General features: G+C 41.1%; 3 protein-coding genes across 6 annotated transcripts; all 3 read left to right on the top strand.

The window, feature by feature from the left end:
• The first annotated feature begins 25 nt into the window (after positions 1–25).
• LOC129246293 (ankyrin-2) lies at positions 26–5783 on the top strand. 3 transcript variants are annotated; one of them, XM_054884992.1, is made up of 7 exons: positions 27–167; positions 256–391; positions 464–4171; positions 4259–4525; positions 4590–4711; positions 4795–5453; positions 5522–5783. In XM_054884992.1, exons 1-7 carry the CDS (start codon positions 132–134, stop codon positions 5718–5720), a joined length of 5127 nt encoding a protein of 1708 aa, XP_054740967.1. In that variant the 5' UTR covers positions 27–131; the 3' UTR covers positions 5721–5783. The 3 variants fall into 3 exon arrangements, with proteins under 3 accessions (XP_054740984.1, XP_054740976.1, XP_054740967.1); XM_054885009.1 differs by lacking the exons at positions 4795–5453; positions 5522–5783 and having other exon boundaries at positions 26–167; positions 4577–4704; XM_054885001.1 differs by lacking the exons at positions 4795–5453; positions 5522–5783 and having other exon boundaries at positions 26–167; positions 4574–4704.
• Positions 5784–9587: 3804 nt separating this feature from the next.
• LOC129247544 (uncharacterized) lies at positions 9588–13414 on the top strand. Of its 2 annotated transcripts, XM_054886710.1 has the most exons (7): positions 9588–9779; positions 9843–9984; positions 10045–10423; positions 10490–10681; positions 10751–10922; positions 12306–13004; positions 13135–13414. In XM_054886710.1, the coding sequence occupies exons 1-6, from the start codon at positions 9714–9716 to the stop codon at positions 12999–13001; spliced, it is 1647 nt and encodes a 548-aa protein (XP_054742685.1). In that variant the 5' UTR covers positions 9588–9713; the 3' UTR covers positions 13002–13004; positions 13135–13414. The 2 variants fall into 2 exon arrangements, with proteins under 2 accessions (XP_054742685.1, XP_054742678.1); XM_054886703.1 differs by lacking the exon at positions 13135–13414 and having other exon boundaries at positions 12306–13111.
• A 3046-nt stretch (positions 13415–16460) lies between these two features.
• LOC129247555 (uncharacterized) lies at positions 16461–18101 on the top strand. The gene is made up of 2 exons (XM_054886723.1): positions 16461–17638; positions 17706–18101. The coding sequence occupies exons 1-2, from the start codon at positions 16567–16569 to the stop codon at positions 17903–17905; spliced, it is 1272 nt and encodes a 423-aa protein (XP_054742698.1). The 5' UTR covers positions 16461–16566; the 3' UTR covers positions 17906–18101.
• The last annotated feature ends 3916 nt before the right edge of the window (positions 18102–22017 follow it).

Below are 22017 nucleotides of genomic sequence, written 5' to 3'. Positions count from 1 at the left end.
AACCTACCGACTTCAGAGTTTTAATTCAGAAAATTTTCAATGAAAATTAAAAAAAAAACACGAAAAAATTGTGTCTTCTCTTCTGGTTTTTATCAAAATTTCTTGTGCAAGCAAAATTTTTAATAATAATTATGCGAATATTTGGGAAAGTCCTACAGACTTTGCGAGTAAGTTGTCATTTTTTGCGCCTTCCTCACATTCACACTTTTCTTCAATCCCCCTTACCTACCCTACTTAATATCCAATCCTTCTTAGCTGCCTAGACGACAATCGAACTTTAAACCGCGTCGCTATTCCTCATTTCTTTGCTACTATATCCCTGCTCGTCGTTCTACTCTCAATAATAGCATCACAAAAAATGCTTCCATCCGTTCAAAGGCTTCTAACACAGGTAAGTATTGGATGGAATTTATGTGACAAGCAGCTATGAATACACCAATTGTGACTTTTTGTGGCGTTGTAGGCTCATCTAACAAGGGAAGCAGCGTCGGTGGATCTAACTTGGCCAACATACTGCCAGTGGCTTTGATACATGCGAAAAGCCCCACTACTTCGACCAAAATCATGCTGATTCCACTCAATTTGTTCGACGAGGATGATGACGCCAACAATAAGACTATGAAAACGCTGTCGGTTATTCGAGAACATGCGAGACAAATTGAGGCATTCACAGAAAATCTAATAAACACAACAGAGTCAACACATGATGGCGTGCCACTTCCATCTAGCAACGGAAACACATTGCAGGATGACGTGACATTATTCATCCACAACGAAAAAGCTCCAAATACGCCAAATTCGCAAACTTTGCAACCTTCCGAGGAGAGTCTTAAAAGCAGCAGGGTTTCGCTTTATGAAAATCTTGAACGCGCTGTTGCCGAGCAAGAAATGAATCGCATCGAAACACACGACTGCTTCGATGTGGCGGCTTGGAATAGCTCCAAGCAGGATTTGGTTGTGTATGTGCCCGAAAATCTGGAAGAGAAACTACAACAAATGGCAATATCATCCATGCAGTTGGCCTTCGAAATGGACATGAGTAATATTCGCGATGCAATTTTTAGAACGGCTGCTTTTGAGAAGATCAACATGTTTAAGCCGCCCACACCAAAGTCATTGAAAGATCCCACACTGACGATGAAGGCCAATTTGGATCTGGAAAAATCTGATAATAAAGACACAATTCCACTAGACTTCAATGCTTTGATTCAGGGTACTGTAGAAATCGATCCATCCAAATACACCCCAAGCGATCTGGGAGAAATCAGAGTGCCTGAATTTAATGACTGTGTCACTGCTATAGCAGCGAATATATGCAGCACAGCTTTGCAGAAGGGCTTTCCAGCAGACATTCGTCGAATGGCATATTCCACGAACTCTCCGAAGAATAAAGAAACTCCACCTACTAATCCACACATTGTTTGTGTTCGTGAGGGTTCAAAAGGTTGCATTTCCCCTGGCAATGCAGAATACCCGAAATTCGTGCCTCATCCCAGCCCCGAAACGGTGTCGAACTCAAAGGAAGCTGTTAAATCAGAGAAGGCGGGTAGAGCTAATATATCTTCAGAAATTTCGCTACTCTCTTCGGAAATAATTGGTTACAATTCACGTGGTCTAATGAGTTGTAAGGCGTATGCCCTAGCTTTAGCTGAAGCAACGAAGCGCCGTGCAGATATTGATAAGAAGAACGATGAAATACAAAATCCAAAGAAGGAAGCGACAAGAAAAAGGGATAAATGTGGCGACCCCAAAAACAACCCTTGTACGAAACCTTTGGTAGATGAATGTGGAAAGGAATTGAAAAAAGATTGCCCAACTAGAAAAACGGACGATAAGAAGCAGAAAAAAGATCCTTGCAAGGATGACCCTTGTAAAAAAGCAGCTGCAAAAGACACTTGTGGTGGTAAAAAGAAGAAAGACAAGCCTAAGGGCAAAGATATATGTGGGAATTTAGAAAAAGGAAACCGATGTGACAGCGAGACAGATGCATGCCGAGTTGAAGAAGTTCCATGTTCGAAACCGAAGAAGAAAAAATGCATTTTAGATGATCCGTGTAAAGACCCTTGTGAAAAGGAAAAGGTAAAGAAGGAAACTCCTGACAAGAACAAAAAGAAATGCTCTTCCGCTACGCCCCTTTTATATAGCGCAAAATGTCCGATTCCGAAAAAACAGGAGCCCGGAGCTTCTGGTACAGAAAATAAGTGTAAACAGGCGAAGAGCCTTTGCGATATCAAAAAACAGGAGCCCGGAACGTCTGGAAAAGAAAATAAGTGTAAGCCGGTGAAGAGCCTTTGCGATATGAAGAAACAGGAGCCCGGAGCTTCTGGAAAAGAAAATAAGTGTAAGCCGGTGAAGAGCCTTTGCGATATGAAGAAACAGGAGCCCGGAGCTTCTGAAAAAGAAAATAAGTGTAAGCCGGTGAAAAACCTTTGCGATATGAAGAAACAGGAGCCCGGAGCTTCTGGAAAAGAAAATAAGTGTAAACCGGTGAAGAGCCTTTGCGATATGAAGAAACAGGAGGCTGGAACATCTGGGGCCAAAAATAAGTGTAAGCCGGTGAAAAGCCTTTGCGATATGAAAAAATCAAAACCGTTGATTTCGCTATGTGAAATGTCAGCAAAAAAAGCTAAGAGTTGTGGTGATCTAAAGAAGTCAGACAATAAAAGCAAATCAAACGAGGCAAAGAAAGATAAATCGGCATCATCTGGTTCGCCTAAAAGTAAATGTAAGCCATTTAAAAGTGTTTCTATGAAAGAAAGTAAATGTGGACCACCTAAAAAGACTGCTTCCGATTCAAAGTGTGGGTCGCCTAAAAAATCAGATTCCGACTTAAAATGTGGTCAACCTAAAAAATCTGCTTCCAACTCAAAATGTGGAACACCTAAAAAATCAGATTCCGACTCAAAGTGTGGGTCACCGAAAAAATCAGATTCTGACTCGAAGTGTGGATCACCTAAAAAATCTGCTTCCGATTCAAAATGTGGGTCACCTAAAAAATCAGATTCTGATTCAAAGTGTGGGTCATCTAAAAAATCAGATTCTGACTTGAAGTGTGGACAACCTAAAAAATCTGCTTCCAACTCAAAATGTGGAACACCTAAAAAATCAGATTCTGATTCAAAGTGTGGGTCACCGAAAAAATCAGACTCTGGCTCAAAGTGTGGACCTAAAAAATCTGCTTCGAAATCAAAATGTGGACCACCTAAAAAATCAGATTCTGACTTAAAATGTGGCCAACCCAAAAAATCTGCTTCCGATTCGAAATGCGGGTCACCTAAAAAATCAGATTCCGACTTAAAATGTGGCCAACCTAAAAAATCTGCTTCCGATTCGAAATGCGGGTCACCTAAAAAATCAGATTCTGACTTAAAATGTGGCCAACCTAAAAAATCTGCTTCCGAGTCAAAATGTGGGCCACCTAAAAAATCTGCTTCCGAATCAAAATGTGGGTCACCTAAAAAATCTGCTTCCGACACAAAATGTGGGCCACCTAAAAAATCTGCTTCCGACTCAAAGGGAGATAGCAAATGCAAATCAGGAAAAAGTAATGATGGAAAATCAGGAGAGTGTAAACGGTACGAAGGTTTCTGTAAGAGCGATAAATCCAAGTTCTCTTGTTCAAAAGATAAAAAAAAGGATAGCAAATGCAAGCCTATCAAAAAACTGTGTGATGACAAAAAATCGTCTGAAGCTTCTTGTGAATCTAAAAAGTCTTCTTCGAAGTCTGAAGTTGAGTCAAAGAAAGATTCGAAATCCCAGTGCCACAAGGACAAAAAATCAACAGCTCCCAACTGCAAAACCAAACCTGGTTCTAGTTCGAGTTCAAGTTCGGATCAAGGCTGTAAGAAATACAGCACGTTGGCTAACCCCAAGCCAGTTTTTGACGTTTTACCTGCCAAGCGCTTTTTCAGTGTCCTTCCGTCGTACAATGTTTCTCATAGCTTAATTCTCTGGAGACAGTTCAGCTCAAAGAAAAATTCGAAGGGAAAGAAGAAGAACAACCAAAACGCCGCATTCTGCCAGAAGCTTCAATCGAAGCCAAAATCGAAACGTATTGACAAACCAGAACGGAAAAAAGCAAAAACAGACTGTTATGCTGACTCTAACGGGGAGTGCCAAGAGCGTTCGTGCAAGGATCCTAAAAAATCCGACTGCTCTAAATTCCACAAGGGTAAGTGACCAAATCTAGGAAAAATGTGTGTGTGTTTTTTTTTTATAAAACAATCCAACTGAACATTTGATTATTATAATAAGGCAGAAAATGAGAACCTCTCGTCTCTAAGCCTACGAACATGCTTACATGTTGTTGGCCCATTTTCTTCCCTAAAACGAAGATATTACGGAACGGACACTCAGACAACAACAAATGAAGAATGTGAAAATGAAAATAAGAATGACGATTGTGATGCTCAAGAAGAAGGTGATTCAAATCTAACAAACGGAACAATAAATGAAGTGATCAGGATACTGGAGCCATGCACAGTTGAAAGATGCTTGGAAGCCATACCGAATTTCAGTGAATATGGTAAGACGAAATTTTCATTATTGTAAATATCTGCACATATCTTTATAGAAGAAATCCACTGCAGATGTTCTTGTGCGCACTGAGGCTGTGGCGCTCTCTGGCTCAGATCTGCATTACTACGAAACCGGGGGCAGGTTCTACCCCGGCATGACGCTAGGCCACGACGCAACTGGTGTGGTAGCAGAAGTGCGTATTCGATCGTTATTATATAAGTACACTACGCTATATTTATTGACACTTCTCTGTCCCGCGGTTGACGCTTTCAACAGGTTGGTTGTTCAATTAAGAAAATACGTCCGGGTGACCCCGTTGTCGTGGAATCGGGATTAGCTTGTGGCATATGTGACTACTGCAAGAAGGGATGCTACAACATCTGCAACCAATTAATTTTCAATGGGTTTCTTCGCAAATACCAAGTACACCCTGCTGACCTCTGCCACAAAATACCAACCGACGTCGACATAATCGAAGCGACTTTGACACAAACATTGGCGCTTGGATGTCAGGCGTGCTTCAAGGCGCAAGTGCTACCCACTACAAATGTTCTCATTATCGGCGCGAGTCCCACAGCCATATCGGCGGCACTATGTGCGCGTGCCATTGGTGCTGGCAACATCTGTGTGGCGTCCACATTGAAAGACTCTCTTCAGGTAATTGAGCAAACGTTTCACTTCGACTGTATGTACTACGAACCGGACATGCAGTACCGCATGATATTGGAATGCTTGTTTAGCGTGCTGCACGCCTGGCCCGATGCCGTTATAAATTGCGCCATCTCGGAGAAGACCATGAATTTGGCAGTGATGGCGCTAAAGCCATGTGGCGTGTGCGTTTTGGCGGAGTGTGATACGGAGTGCGCGTGTTTCAATGCGATGGACGTGCTTATGAAAAACCTAAAGTTGCTCCCCAGTTTTCGATCCATTAATATGTGAGTTCTTGGTGCGATGCTCCATACAGAAACCGCTGCTTATTTATTTAATTAAATGTCAAATTCAGGTTTCCGACTGCTTTGAAATTGATCGAGGGTGGCAAGGCGCCTATTGGTCGACTGGTTTCAAGGGTGTTTGAATGGCAGGAGGTCGATCAGGCTTTCCGGAAAGCACTACACGAATCGAACGTTGGCAATAAAAAAGTAATAGTAAGATGTGCGGAAGAAGAAGAAGATACGTACAAGAAGGAAGATTGCAAAACTTAGTAAACCTGGTGTAATATTCAAAATTTTTATAAATAAAGAACATTGTGATTTGTGCTAACTTTTTTTACTCGTTTTTCAAAAAGCAAAATTGATATTTTTTATAAATACTAAAAAGAGATAACAAGTCTGAATACAGATATACATGACCTCGAATACCGTATACACCCTGTATTTCTTAAAATCCCCAATAACATAGGAATGGACAAAAAAAGTAAAAAAGTAAAGTGAAAAATATTTATTGCTTGGATTGGAGATAAAATATGGGGTAGGGATGTTTTTTGGTAATGTTATTTTGCGTGCTCCGGGCAGCTGTGGAGGTTTCAGTTGGGGTGCTTAAAGTAGGTTGAGTCTCATTGCGCGAAGGTGAGAGGCCGCGGACCGTAGTCGAGGTCATACACCGTGTGGTCTGCTCGCTATGTGTCTTAAAGTCTGAGCAGGTATTAAGGAGGCGCTACTCGCTGCACTGGTTGCAACTAATCGAAGTTGAGTTCGGGTTGACCTTATTTGGCAAACGGAGCAGAAATAGACGTCAGATCCAGGATTAAGCCCGATCCCAACCCTGAACAGAAGTGTTTTTAGTAACCGTGCTGCATATTGCTGCTACAAAGGCGATAGACGAAGGATGGAGTTCAGCACACAAAACAGGGTTACTTCACTAGAGACCTGAGTCGAAAAACCCCCCAAGTACTTGCGGTAGAACGGGCTGTTATAGGAATGCCAGCTTCGTTGGAACCGAAACTAGAGAACCTTGATTTATTCGTTCCCACGACAGTTGGTTCTACGAAGCCATTTATATCCGGCCATGGTCTGACACTTCAGCAGCAGTTCCGGTATTTGTATGGGATTGTTAATGCTGTTACAATAACAACAACAACCTTGATTTACTCAACATCAATTGGTCAACGTTCTCTTTTATTACACGTACCTGTCATGGTGAAAAAATTCAGAAGGTGTGGCAAATATCAGACCATTAACCGGCTCTCAACGAATTTGAAAAAATCAGCTGTTTGGATGACATAAACTCGGTCCTGACAGCGGTTTGTCTACGAAAAAAACTGAGACTGTGCTGGTCACATACGAATAAAATTAAAATAGTACCACTCGCGCTGCTCACATTTTTCACACTTCTTCACTCACTCGTCTAATCACTTCTTTACTCACTCGTCTAATCACTTCTTTACTCACTCGTCTAATCAGTCGAGGTTCAGACGGCAAGGAAATAACTTAAGCGAAGGCTGTGTTAATGTTTTTCGTATATCACTCACACAGTCTTAGTTTTTTCGTAAACAAACCGACTCATAACCCTTGCTACGACAGCCCATTAGCTGATCCTGTGAAATTCGTTGAGAGCCGCTTGACGGTTTGATATTGGCCGCACCTGTATAAATCTTTTCACCATGAGTCCCCAATGACGTTCCAGCCGAAGTTACTTGCTGAATTTCGTTTTTCACCATAACTGAAAGCCAAATCTGGTATCACCCTATGGTGAAAAGATTTAATGGTGTGGTCGATACCAGAGAGTTATTCGGCTCTCAGCGAATTTGACAGAATCGGCCGTTGGGTTCATAGATAACTAGATGTGAAACTTATTCATTTTGAGAGAGAGCGCGCCCATGAGGACGTTTCAAAACTTGGCAGCACTCACACATGGGATTTTGAACAGCTGATAGGTGAAATGGTAGGCTGCCAGGAGAAACGCGCCAAGAATAACTGACGAAAACAGTTCGTTTTTGCTTAATGGAGAAATGACGTGTTGAAATGTTTATAATTATTTGTCTTAAAATTAATTAAATTGAAATGTAATAATTTGAATTGAAGTGAGTTTGTAGAATCCAAAGCTCGTTATATCCTTTTCGACTTCTACTTTTAATTAGTCTTATGTACATAATGTAATTTTATTGAAAACTGTGTGTTGGTTTATGTAAATTTGTATAAACGTAAATATTTTATGGTTGAAAAGCGTAGGTAAGGGAATTGAATTTGAGTGAGAGATTTTTTTACAAAAATTAAAGGTAAACTGCTTTAAGTTATTTTGTTCGTTGTTGGAGAATATTTTTTTTTGTGACCCACTTTCTGTGTTATATTAAAAAATCGCAATAAGATATGTTTTTAATTATAACTTATGTTTTTCGGGTTCATAACTTTATTATTATTAAATTATTTATGTATATCAGTTTTAAATAATTTCATTTACATATAAATTTTTAAATTTTTTGCTTATTTATGTACATATTTCATACGGATTGTGCTTATTTTTAGTATATGTAGGTGTTTACGAGTGATATAAAGCTATTGGGCAACCTCACACTAAATACTAACCTCAATGGTGGTGTGGAAACTAAAAATTCCAGACCTTTGGTTCAAAAATACCCAATTCAGGTTTCTACCGGTGTGGCAATATTGGAAAATGTTATAAAAAATTAACATTTTTCAGCGCTCTCACGAGAAAAAGGGTTTCACATCTAGTCATCTATGGTTGGGTTGACGCAGCAGGAGCCGCGAATCGGTTTGTGTGCGAGAAAACTAAGAATACCTTAGTGTCGTCTGAAAAAGTACTGACTGGACGAGTGTGGGAATGTGTGTTTGAACTAGTGTTTAAAAAAAAAGAATCAACACTGCCTTCAGGGGTTATATACAGTTAGAAGGCCGAAAAAAAGCGAATTTTCCAGATTTTTTTATGAGAAAACTTTTAAATTTATTGATCTAAAAATTTGTACACATATTATGTTATCTTTTAATTGTATTTTAAGACTTAGTATTAGTAAAAATATTTATTTGGAAGGGAGCTACAGCTGATCTTCTGGGAGCTCCTCTCGAAAACGACGTTTTGCGGTGACCACTATATCTCTGAACTGGATACTCTGAAATGAAAAAACCAAGCAGATTTCGTTAAAGTAATGTTAAATCTAGTAATTAGTAGAAGAAATAAGCAAAATAAACAAGTTTTTGACGTGATAACGTCTTATAATTCGATTTAACAGGCTGCACGCACGAAAAAATGTGTCGTTACCTTGCTCATTAGCGTTACCTTGCTCATATGTAGTTACCTTGCTCATTGCCGTTACCTTGCTCATTTGTTCATTGCATTGCATGAACTGCAAGCGAAAGCGCGGAACGAACGACAAAGCAAACAAAGCAAACGAATGGCAACGTTCGACATCTTGCTCTCTCCTACTTAAGTCAGCGTATATATGTATGTATATGCGCTTGTGTACATATATAAATTCACGTATTTGTATTTGCATATGCCTTCTTATTGATTATTATTAATTTGATTTACTTGAAGAATTTTAAATAAAACCAAGTTTGTTAATAGAACCTGTTGTTTTAATGTTATTATTATTTTTTGACGTGATAATTCTATGTAGCCAGCTGCACGCACCAAAAAATGCGTCGTTATCTTGCTCATGCGTCGTTACCTTGCTTGAACAGCATGTTAAGTTATGTTATGTCATGTTATGTTATGTTATGTTATGTTATGTTATGTTATGTTATGTTATGTTATGTTATGTTATGTTATGTTATGTTATGTTATGTTATGTTATGTTATGTTATGTTAATGTTAACTCATTCTCTATATCCATACAAAATATCTATCAAACAAATAAAATTAAAATTTTGTTTTGAAAATTGCAACCATTCCATCAATATTTTCTTGTGACGTTGTCACGTTAAACTATCGTCAGTAAACCGACTTTACAGACAACCTCTTTTTTTCAGCATTGTTATTGGCCAAGCCTAGTAACCTATCAACCATGGTGTCATGCTTCCATTTCTAATGAAAAAAGTACGGGCAGGTGGCGCTGTCTACGTTAAGCTGTATTTTCTACAGCTGATTTAATCCATAATGCATCTCTGTATAAAAGATGAACACCTTTCGAGTTTGTTTTCTTTTGCCCGCAACGTGTTTCTTAATTTCACACTCAAATTTTTTGTGATTTTCTATTGGCCAGTTAAATAATAAATTTCTGTTTGTGAAGCGCTGAAACCAAGATGGGAAAGCTTAATGTTACAATACTTCGCTACTTAACAAAGGAGGATTTTCGGGTGCTCACTGCGGTTTGTATCGGATAGCTATTTAGTTGTGCATTGTAATTTAGAGTAATTGAAAATATCCTACAGATCGAAATGGGCATGAAGAACCACGAGCTTGTTCCCGGCCAGTTGGCTGCTTCCATTGCCAATCTAAAGTCTGGTGGAGTGCATAAACTGCTGCGGGAGCTATGCAAACACAAACTAGTTTCCTATGAGCGTGGAAAGAAATGTAAGATTTCGGTTTGATTTGGCAGTGCAAGCATGTAACACAATTCTTCATTTTCTACAGTTGATGGATATCGCCTCACAAATACAGGATATGACTATTTGGCCTTGAAATCGCTGACATTGCGCGGCTCTATAGCTTCGTTCGGCAACCAAATTGGCGTAGGCAAAGAATCCAATATATATGTCGTTGCGGACGAGGATGATCAACCAATATGTTTGAAGTTGCACAGACTGGGGCGTACCTGTTTTCGTAACATAAAGGCAAAGCGAGATTACCATGGGCGACGGCACAAGGCTTCGTGGCTGTATTTATCGCGTATATCGGCCACTCGCGAATTTGCCTACATGAGCGCATTATATGATCGTGGCTTTCCAGTACCTAAACCTATCGACTTTAATCGTCATTGCGTCTTAATGGAGCTTGTCAATGGCTGGCCAATGTAAGCTATACAAAAAATGATATGCACATAAAATTGTTAGTAAACATCACCGCTTCCTTATAATAGGACACAAGTACAAGAGTTGACTGACGTTGAGCAGGTGTATGATGACCTAATGAACTTGATTGTGCGTCTGGGTAATGCTGGAGTCATTCATGGCGACTTCAATGAGTTCAATTTAATGGTCACTGATGATGGAAAGCCAATTCTAATTGATTTTCCGCAAATGATGTCTACCTCACATGAAAACGCTGAATTGTGAGAAAAAACTTTCTGCGCTATTGTTAATTATTACATATTTAATAATTACATATATTTGGTATTTAGTTTCTTCGAGCGTGATGTAAATTGCGTACGCGAAATGTTCCGCAGAAAATTTGGCTACGAAAGTGAAGATTATCCAAAATTCACAGATTTGAAACGTGAGGACGACTTGGACGCTGAAGTGCATTGCACTGGATACGGGTTCACCAAAGAAATGGAGAGAGACCTTTTGCAGGTATAACTTTGTTTCATATATATTTTATTTTGTAAATAAGTTGTGTCCGGTACATACAAACTCGCATAACGCAAAGATTTTTGAAGTTTATTTGCATTCGCTCATACGCATTACAGCTAATTCACTTTTTACACGATATATATATATATAATTGGCGCTTACCCCCTTTTTGGGTGTTTGGCTGAGCTCCTCCTCCTATTTGTGGTTTGCGTTTCGATGTTGTTCCACAAATGGAGGGGCCTACAGTTTCAAGCCGACTCCGAATGGCAGATATTTTTATGAGGAGCTTTTTCATGGTAGAAATATACTCGGAGGTTTGTCATTGCCTGCCCCAGGGAGTGACTGCTATTAGAAAAATGTTTTCCTTAATTTTGGTGTTTCACCGAGATTCAAGCCAACGTTCTCTCTGTGAATTCCGAATGGTAATCACTCACCAACCCATTCGGCTACGGCGGCCGACAGTCGGTTCTACGTTACCGAAACGACCCGGATTTATATCCGGCCAAGGACTGTCACTCCAGCAGCAATCCCCGTATGTAAATATGGGGAATGTTTATACTGCTACAACAACAACAACAACAGCTACGGCGGCCGCCGTATTTATTAAGAGATTTAGACATAAACGAATATTGATATAATTAGAGATCTGAGAAAGAATGTAGAGTAATGGAAATTAAAAGGCATCTGATACATTTTGAACGCTAACTGTTCACGTTAATAAGTAAAATTTTGTGGACCTATAAAACAGTTTCCCTCACATTCCCCAGAAAGAGCTTATAGTGGTACTAAAGGGTTTTTCAATAAGAGGTGTTATTTTGATATTTAAAGAAAAATTCAATTTTTTAATATAAATGAGCATATGTTTATTTCATTAAAAAGAGGGAGGTATGCCGTTAATACTGGAAAATAACATCAGTCAAATGATCACCACGATCACGCTTACAGGACAATATCCTTTTCATGAAATTTTCCATAACCGAATTGCAAAATGGCTGCCCTATGTCCGCGATAGCCGCACGAATTCCATCTTTGAGGTCTTGAATCAACCCTGGGCTGTTGGCGTAGACCTTCTCTTTTACGAGGCCCCAAAGAAAAAATTCACAAGGTGTTAAATCACAAGATCTTGGTGGCCAATTGTGATCACCTCTTCGAGGGATAACACGGTCCGGAAACTTTTCCCGTAAAATATCAATAGTTTCGTTGCTTGCGCCGTCTTGTAGAAAATAAACGTTGTCTAGATCAATACCATCCAATTCCGGCCATAAAAAATCGTTAATCATCTCTCGATAGCGCAATCCATTCATTCATAACCCCTGTTATTGGGAAACCCTTTATAACTTTTTTTTATTTTTTAAGTTTTTTCATTGCGATTGATTTTTTCAGGAATATGGCATGATTGAAGACGATGAGGATGAAGAATTTAATGATTGCGAGGGCGCAGATATTGACGAAACGCCCAGTGGGAAATGCGCGGACGAAGACCTCAAAGCATATCGGCGACAGCTTGAAAATGAGGTTAGTTTCAGCGAAATGAAAACTACGAAGACCGCTGACGATTCCATTCGTCGTTACATTGAATCGTGTTCACAATATTTGGCAAACATAAACCTAAACCAAGAAGCTGAACTGCCAGGTGAACTGCCGCAAACACATATCACCAACAGTTTGGAAGCCACAGGTGTCCAGCCAAATAACATATCAACTGAAGCAGTAATAGATAACGAATCTGAAGTCGTCAGCGACGATAATCACGACATCGATGCTGTATCGTTGAGTTCTAACGATTTGGAAACTGATAATGTTCCGGAGCTGAATAACATGGATCCCAACTCACGCATGTATCGCTTAAAAATGGTTGAGAAGCTCTTGAACGACACACGCAGTCAACGTTCATACTCAACTAATGCCAGCACAATAGCGCCGTCCGTAGTGACAGATCGCATTCGAAAGAATTTGGGTGCCAAAGAAAGGCGAGAAATGCGCAAGCATTGTGTGGCCAAAGGCGAGGCCAGCGCAGTGCACAGACATCGCAAAGAGAATAAGGACGTGGTTAAGGAATACGCTGGATGGGATTTTTAAGCTGTTAGTGCGAGAAAGAAATATGTAATAATAAGTAAAAAAAAAAAAAATGTAACGTAACTGTTATGATCCAGCAAATTCACATTAAAACGATAAAATTGGAAAAGTTATAGACTGCTTTATATTGTTTCAGAAGTACCGGCTTGCATATTGACAAGTTGCAACTACTAATCAATCAATATTTTCCTTTCGACGCAATTCTAAGTATTTTGCAAATATAAATTCACAATCAAAGTTGGATGCCGTGGCTTGATGTATGTATGTTTGTGCTGGTGTTAATTGCATGCTTTTAATGTAGCGTAGTGTAGATAAGTGTAGCGTTACGTTTATATGTACATACAGTGATCACACAATTTATTCGTACACTCACAGTTTATAAACAGATACTTAGCACGATTTATGCAAAAAAGAACAAAATTGTAATATATTCCTAAAAAATAACATTTTTATTGAATATTTAACGAACCAGGACTTCCAAATTCATTTTTGGAATTAGAGAATTTAAAGTACTGATGAAATATGGCACAATTTTATGCAAAAACTAGCTGTTGGGAGGGAGACATTAAAATTTTTTCCGATAGCCAAGATGCGATTAAGGCACTGTCGTCGCCGTATTGCAGCTCTCTTCTGGTGAACTCCTGTAAGGAGGAACTCGAACATCTCGATCGAGCAGGAAACATCTCCCTTATCTGGGTTCCTGGGCACAGAAATATAGAAGGAAATGAAATTGCCGACGAGCTTGCAAGGAAGGGGTCGACAGAATCGGTTTCAGCTGTCCCCTGTTGTTGTTGTTGTTGTTGTTGTTGTTGTTGTTGTTGTTGTTAACAGCATAGGTAGCCCTGTCAGTGTAGGCATATCATCGTTCGTCTTCGTCTAGCTCATCTAAGGGTAGGCCCAGGAAACATGCTGTTTCGACAGGTTGGGTCCAAAGGGAGAGGGGGGTTAGATGAGTCGGTTTGAGGGGGCATGTGAAGAGGTGGTTAGTGTCGTGCGGGGTGCCTTCACATGCCGGACATGTGTTTGGTATGTCGGGGTCGATTCTGGATATGTAGGAGTTTAACCTGCTACAGTATCCAGAACGTAGTTGTGCCAGTGTTACACGGGTCTCACGGGGAAGCTGGAGCTCTTCATCTGCGATAGGTGGTGGTTGGACTCCGATTACGGCATTCACAGGACGGGAGTTCAAGAAGGTGGTAACGGTCTCCCGGTGAATGTCGTTTATAGACTGTCTAAATACTGTCCGGTCCAGTAGGTTACGGTCGGTCTTGTCCTGGATATCGCCAGCGTAGTCAAGGAGGTGTCTCCTGACGTGCCTGGGAGGCGGCTCGGGCTCAAGCAGGTGCCTGCAGGGATGGGACCTACGGTAACATCCGAGCAGGAACTGCTTGCTGAGCAATTTGTTGTGCTCCGCAACTGGGAGCATTTGTGCCTCGTTATGAAGGTGTTGGATAGGTGACATCAGGACGTACCCGGTCGCTGTCCGAATGGCGGTATTTTGACAGGTCTGCAGCTTAGTCCACTGCGAATCACTAGTTCCAGGCGACCAGACAAGCGCAGCATAGTTGAGAACCGGCCGGCCAATTGCCTTAAATGTCGAAAGCAACAGTTCTTTGTCTCTGCCCCAAGTGCTGCCGGCCAGCGATTTGAGGACCTTGTTGCGATTTTGGACTTTAGTGGCAATTGCGGTTGTATGCGCAGAGAAGGAGAGCAAGCTGTCAAAGGTTACACCCAAAATTTTGGGGTTATTCACAGTCGGAATTGGTGTGTCATCGACTTTTACCTTAAGGGACAGCTTGACCTCCTTTGTCCAGGTGGTGAATAGGGTCGCCGTGGACTTGGTGGGGGAAAGTTGGAGATTCCTCGCAGTAAAAAGCGAGAAAGGTCGGTGAGGTAGTTGTTCACTTTGGAACACAGGCCATCGATGTCATTGCCCGACGCCATTATCGTGCAATCGTCAGCGTATGAGATCAGGGAAACTCCCGCTGGTGGTTGGGGGAGCTTCGAGATGTAGAAGTTAAAAAGCAAGGGTGAAAGGACACCACCCTGCGGTACGCCTTGCTTAATCTTCCTCTGCTTTGACATTTGATCTCGAAAAATCACTGACGAGTGCCGACCGCTCAGGTAGTTCGCGGACCACCTCTTCAGCCCAGGCGGGAGTGTCGACTGATAAATGTCATCTAGTAGCGTGGAATGGCTGACTGTATCGAAAGCCTTTTTCAAGTCCAACGCTACTAGGACAGTCCTCTCGCAGGGGCGGTTTTGGTTAAGCCCGCGATTTATCTGGGCGTTTATGGCGGTGAGTGCATTCCCATGGCAGCCGGTTCTACGTACCGGAATGACTCGGGTTTTTCCCGACCAAGGGCTGCCGCCCCAGTATACTAGCCCTGTCTAGTGAAACCCATATCAGCTGTCCCCTCGCAGACATCGGTGTCCCGTTGTCCGTTGTTAAAGGGAAACTACACAATTTCTTTCTAGGAAAATCGCAAAACAGATGGAGGTCTGTCTTATCGTGCGCTATTTCGAAAACACTATGGCCTCAATACGATAGAAATAGAACGCTTAAGGTTATGGGAATCCCCCGCCATTAAATTTCCAAAGTCATTGCGGTTTTCACTGGTCATTGGGTGATCTGTACTCTTGCGGAGAAGCTTGGAATTCCGTACAACCCCTATTGCAGAAGCTGTGGGGATCCTACAGAGAAAGAGGCTGTTGAGCACTTTCTCTGCTCTGCAAATGTTCGGCTCTGGCGGCTAGGCTTTTGAGTTTCCTTAGCGTGCCCTTTGGGGATGACTTAAAGAAATTCTTCAGTCTATATCCCTTTTCTCTCCTCCACTACATCAACAGCACTGGATGGCTGTAGACGGTTTTCTCTTCCCTAAATTTTTTCTTAGTTAGTGGTCCACATTATAGTATCAAAACGGCACGTAAATGCTACGTGTAGTGTACCTGGGGTACTCCTGCCTGGGGTACTCTTGCCCTCTAACCTACCTACCTACCTTCAATATCTATACACCAAATAAAATTAAAAAAATAATGAAATTTGGTTTCATGCATTTATTTTGTCATAAAGACTTATTTGCCGTTACAGCTATGATTCCCACGGTGAGTAAACAAATGCCTGAACTTGAAAAAGTGGACCATATTAATGCACTCAAATGCACACACACACACACGTAGGCATGATAATAAGAATTATATAATATTTGTAAATAGTACACAAACTTATCGCTTAAAATATATTTTATTACAAAGCGATAGTGCTACGTGCACACACACATACATACATGCATATGTACATATCTAAATGATAGTTCACATTCACGTTTTTGCACTTGCATATCAGCATCGCAAATATTCGTGTCTGTTGTAACTGTGCATGCACTGGCAGCACCCCCCAAGCAGCTACGGGCGTTAAGAGCCCGCCCAACATCGGGTATATATGCCGGCGTCTGGCGTGATAAAGATTTCAGAATAAAGTAAACTCTCACTGAGTGAAGACCAACACGACCGCACAAACTAATTTCAATTGCATACGAGCGCTTCTGCTTTCAGTTATTCTTATATAATGAAAGACACAACATTCCATCCCGCGCCGCTGTGGCTGACCACAGAGTATCTCGAGCCTATTTTACGCAAATACAAACAGGATGAAGGACTCACCATTACAAATCTTGATATTAAACCGGCAACGGCAAAGGGTGAAAACTATGCCAGTGTGATGACGCGCATTGGTGTCGGCTTTCAGCTAAGCAACAAAGAAACCGAATATGGTTCATATATTGTGAAAACTATGCTCGATAGTGATCCTTTCACATCCGGAATTATGAGCAAATACGATATTTATAGAACGGAGATGTTGATGTACGAGCGAATTTTGCCAAAACTCACTGAGCTGCTAAAGGAAATCGGTGATACGGACAAACTCTTCGCCAACACCATTCATGTGGACTACGAGCACTCAGCCATAATCTTCGAAGACTTGGCGGTGCTTGAATTCGTCATACCCGATCGCCTGGTTGGCATGAATGAGGCACAAACTATGTTGACGTTGAAGAAATTGGCCAAAATGCACGCCACAGCCGCCGTGCTTAACGAGCGCATGCCCGGCATTTTGAATAAATTGCAGCGCGGAATGTTCAATCGTAAAACAAATGGGTTTGCGCCATATTTCGAGGGTATTTTGGATGCTTGTGGCGACTTTGCCGAAAAATCGACAGCTTTGGGCTCGTATTATAAGCAGAAACTGCTGAAACTGAAGCCGCATGCTATGGAATATGGAGCGCGCGCTACTGAGCCGCAGACTGGGCATTTTCTAACACTCGCGCATGGCGATTTGTGGACAAATAACGTGATGTTAAGGTATAGCGGTAGTGGTGACGAACCGTCGAAGAGTGACAAGACAATCAAGGACATTCTGTTGATTGACTTTCAATTCAGCGCGTGGACCTCACCGGCTGTCGATCTGCATTACTTTTTCCACACATCGCTGCCATTGGAGTTTAAATTGCATCGTGAAGATGAATTCATCCAATATTATCATGGCTTTTTAGCGGATACGTTGCGTCAACTAAACTACGGTGGGCACATTCCCACATTGCACGAGTTGTGTGTGCAAATGGAGTCGCGCCGATTCTATGGTACGTACTAAATATGGCATATTTGCGTCAGCTATAAGTCATTTATGTAAATAAAATTACCCCATAGCTGTGGTTTCGTCACTGGGATGTCAGGCTTTACTCATTAATGACAAAACCGATGAAGCCGAGTTTAGCGCCTTTATGGGAGACGGGGAACGCTCGCGGAATTTTCGCAATCTGTTGTACACAAACAAGAGGACCCAAGAAAGCACCGTAGCCTTTTTACCTTACTTCGATCGCAGGAGACTGCTAGATGAGATCCAATAGTAACAAATGCGTGAAAATGATTTGCATTTACTTATACATATGCAACTAAAATAATGTGATATGAATTTCTAAACGATTTCTTGTAGTATTTACGCAATTCACCTAAGCGTGTCTGTATGTATTGTACAAAATGCTTGTTGGTGTAAAATAGAAAGCAAACTGTAATAAAAGTCGATTTTAGTTAGGATAAGGTAAATCCAGTATTTATATGAAAATGCTTCAAAAAAAGAAAAATTATGTTTAATTAAGGTGAGTATGGCTGGTATTATTTACCAGGAAACATCATTTACCAGACGTAAGGTCCCCGAGATTGAATGGAATCAGCTTGTCGTTCAGCGAGAGAGCGCGCTACCTAGACTTGGTATTAGATAGAAAGTTAAATTGGAATTTGATATGGTGGCCAGAAGTAGACCAAACTAAGACTCAGATAACACTTAACAAGATATACAGAATAGCCTGTCTGAGCGTTACGGGAGCAATGCGAACATGCCCCACAGCAGCTTTAGGAATGGTCACTGGACTCATTCCATTATATCTTAGCCAAAGTGATGGCAATCAGTGCAGATCTCAGGCTTCCTAATCTACTTCATCGCAAAGAAGGCAATCTTACAGGACATGTAAGAGTACTTGGTTCAATCCCGAACTCTCTGTGTCTAACAGTTCACGACAAGATGTAAAGGAAACTAGAATTTTCCAAGAAATTCAAAGTGGTCATTAGTGACCACTTAGCGTGGCGAAACAATGAAATATTCCTAAAACAGGGCGCACAGGTGTGGTCTACTGATGGGTCCAAAATGGAAGACGTTACTGCCGGGACTGGAATTGCCGGACCACATTTCAAAAAAGCAGTTGCAATGGGAAAAACCACTTCCATTTTCTAGGCGGAGGTCCACGCCTTAGAGCTGTGCGCCAGAGAATGTCTACGGAGAGGCACGCCGCGCGGTGCCAATATTAACGTTCTCGCTGACAGTCAAGCAGCTCTAAAATCGCTGGATAGCTTCTCACTCCAATCAAGGTTGGTCTGGAAATGTTTTAAAATCCTCAACACCCTAGCATCAAGAACCTTTGTTACCTTGCTGTGGGTTCCGGGACATGAGGGGCATGAAGGAATTGCGGACACTTTAGCGAAAAAGGGGGCAAAAACTCCCTTCATAGGTCCCGAACCTTTCTACGGGGTAAATAACAGCTTCAAAAATGCCTTTCTACGTGACCACGAATAACGAGGCCTAATCGATTACTGGAGAGCCCAATCGGACAAGCGGCAATCGAAAAGACTCATAGATCCAGAACGGATGAGGGCAGAAGCAATCCTTAACTTAAGCGGAAAGGGCATACAACTTTACACTGAACTACTAACAGGACACTGTAAACTTAATTATCACATGAAAAGGATAGGTGCGGTAGAAAACGATTCCTTTAGACTCTGCAAAGAGGCACAAGAAACAGCAGAACATACTCTATGCGACCGCCCAGCAGTGGCACGACGCAGACTAAATTACCTGGGAAATGGAGCCATAGATCCAAACCTCATGGTAGAAATTAAGCCTACAGCAGTGTTAAGATTTATTAATAGCATCAAACTGTTCGAGTAGGCTGCATGGCTGCACAATAGATCTCTCCAGGTCGCAATGCACAAACAGCGAATCAATAATAATAATAATAATAAATTGGAATTTAACCGCAGAAGACAGAGTGAGGAAAACCTCAACAGCATTTTACTCATGCAAGAAAACCACAGGGTTATCTTTGGGTTTATCTCCGAAAATAGTACACTGGTTCTACTCAGCAGTGGTAAGACTGATTGTACTGTACGGAATATTAGATTGGTTACCGGAACTTGATAAAAATCATTGTGAACGGTCTTACTCGTATTCAAAGGACCGCAATGTGTTTAAGTGGAGCTCTTAGAACAACTCCCACAGCAGCACTAAACGCAATTTATCAATTGACTTATATGGCAAGCAACTAGCTGCCAAGTCAGCATTGAGGCTCAAGGAACTCGCATTCCTAAAAACATTCAATAAAGGTCATTCGACCGTATTAGAAAAATCTTCCACTGTTCCAGCTACTACAGATTTCTGTAACATTTTAATAAAATTCTTACCACAATATTCGCTTCTACAGAGGACTGCGACAGTGGTACGTTAGATGATGAAAATAGAGTCATGTTAACTAACGGATCTGATCTTAATGATCAGGTAAGTGAAGACCTTTACTCTGAAAAGCTGAGCATAAGCGAATTTCTTCGCTTGCCTAATCCCGGTAGTGCCTTTCAGGCACAAGTTATCGCCATTAAAGAGGGCTTTTTGCTCTTAAAGAAGAAATCCCTACCCACGAGGCAAGTAAAGGGGTATCGGATTTTAAATTAAAATGAAATAAGGAAATTCATTTGCTTGGGCAATGTTTATTATTTTTGTGTACAATTCGTAGTATTTATTTTTTAAATATAATTCCTTTCAAATGTTGGCTTCTACTGTGGCGTATTTCGGCCATCCGTAAATACAAATTTCGAATGACTCGCTGGAGGCCTTCGGTCGTTATCTCGTGAATGTCTTTAGTAATGTTGGCTTCCAATGGCTCAATCGAAGCTGGTTTATCCACAAAGCATTTAGACTTTACATACCCCCACAAATAAAAGTCCAAAGGTGTAATATCACACGATCTTGGTGGCCAATTCACTGGTCCGAGACGAGAGATAAATTGTTCACCGAAACGACGACGCAGTAAGACTATTGTGTTACGGGCTGTATGGCAAGTAGCGCCGTCTGCCGTCTTGTTGGAATCAAATGTTGTTGAGATCACGGGCTTCAATTTCCGACATCAAAATGGGGCGAGGGCGTTCGCCATTCACTGTTGCATTGACGCCTGCCTCCTCTTGGAAGAAATGTGGGCGGATGATTGCTCTAGCCCATAGGCCGAACCAAACGGTTGTTTTCAATGGATGTAATGGCTGTTCTTGAATGGCTTCGGGTTGCTCTTCAGCCCCCAAACAGCAATTTTGCTTATTTATGGTACTTAGCCATTAAATGGGTCTCATCGCTGAACAACATAAGTTGGCCTGAGCGCGCGATGAACATTTTTCACAGAGCGTCCATTTTCGTAATACAATTGAAGGATTTGTAGTCGTTGTTGAGGCGTAAGTCCTTCCATGATAAAATGTCTATGAATACTGAAAGAAATTATGTATTTAGTTTGCCAGTAGTCACGCGTAATCTATCAAAAAAAGCCCTATTGGAAAAAGTACCTCCTACCTGTTTACCCTTTATATGTCTACTCGGATAGTCAGGCAGCTCTGATATCGTTAAAGTCAGTAAAAAACACGTCAAAAGTGGTAGTGCCACAAATTTTTATGCAAAGTATCGCAATATTTTGAAATACACCTGATGTGGGTGCCCGGCCATAGAAATATAGAAGGTAATTGCACAGCAGATGAGCTTGCAAGGAAAGTTACAACACTAAATATTCAAGAAGATAATGGACTAACACAGATTTTCTCAGATACGTGCAAATTATTAATAGACTCTAACTCCATCAATGCTGCTAATGACAGTTGGAGACAATCATCATCTTGCCAAATAAGTAGCCAAACTTGGCCAGAATGGAACCACGCCGGCCCAAATAGACTGGGTATACCACATAATGACTTTTGTCGAAGCTGTCAAAAGATTGAAGAAAAAGAAATCGTGGAATACCTCCAGTGTGCATGTGATGATCTATACAGAAAAATGATTTCTACGCTTGGATTTGCCTTTCTTAACAGCATTGAAGAGATCTCACAAATAGTGTTACCGAAATTAACAAAATTCACTAAATCCACAGGTTAGTTCAGAGAAGACTCAGGAGAGTAAAGGACGAGCTCCAGTGGTATCACAATGGGCCTATTTAGATCCAAGTGTGTCGAATGACAACCACTCAACCTAATCTAACCTGAGTGGAAAATGAAGTAAGGAATTAAGATACATAGTTTTGGAAAGTTTCAAGGCAGGTAAGTATTTCATGTGGTAAAAACTCCTGGATGTAAAATGCAAAACAAGGCACTACCTTACAATATACGAAATAATTATTAGAATACTTTAGTTTGAGTTTCTCGAGGCATCCATATCAGAACCAAT

This window comes from Anastrepha obliqua, chromosome 1, assembly GCF_027943255.1.
Source record: "Anastrepha obliqua isolate idAnaObli1 chromosome 1, idAnaObli1_1.0, whole genome shotgun sequence".
Lineage (NCBI taxonomy): Eukaryota > Metazoa > Arthropoda > Insecta > Diptera > Tephritidae > Anastrepha > Anastrepha obliqua.
This window is presented reverse-complemented; position numbering and strand designations above follow the sequence as displayed.

What these genes read in the sequence shown, in the direction of transcription:
- LOC129247544 (XM_054886710.1), top strand. Translation starts at nt 9,714, where the DNA reads ATGGGAAAGCTTAATGTTACAATACTTCGCTACTTAACAAAGGAGGAT. An exon ending in CTATGAGCGTGGAAAGAAAT is followed by an intron (nt 9,985 to 10,044) that starts GTAAGATTTCGG and finishes CATTTTCTACAG; the next exon opens with TTGATGGATATCGCCTCACA. An exon ending in TCACATGAAAACGCTGAATT is followed by an intron (nt 10,682 to 10,750) that starts GTGAGAAAAAAC and finishes TTTGGTATTTAG; the next exon opens with TTTCTTCGAGCGTGATGTAA.
- LOC129247555 (XM_054886723.1), top strand. Translation starts at nt 16,567, where the DNA reads ATGAAAGACACAACATTCCATCCCGCGCCGCTGTGGCTGACCACAGAG. An exon ending in GGAGTCGCGCCGATTCTATG is followed by an intron (nt 17,639 to 17,705) that starts GTACGTACTAAA and finishes ATTACCCCATAG; the next exon opens with CTGTGGTTTCGTCACTGGGA.
- LOC129246293 (XM_054884992.1), top strand. Translation starts at nt 132, where the DNA reads ATGCGAATATTTGGGAAAGTCCTACAGACTTTGCGA. An exon ending in AAGTCCTACAGACTTTGCGA is followed by an intron (nt 168 to 255) that starts GTAAGTTGTCAT and finishes AATCCTTCTTAG; the next exon opens with CTGCCTAGACGACAATCGAA. An exon ending in TTCAAAGGCTTCTAACACAG is followed by an intron (nt 392 to 463) that starts GTAAGTATTGGA and finishes GTGGCGTTGTAG; the next exon opens with GCTCATCTAACAAGGGAAGC.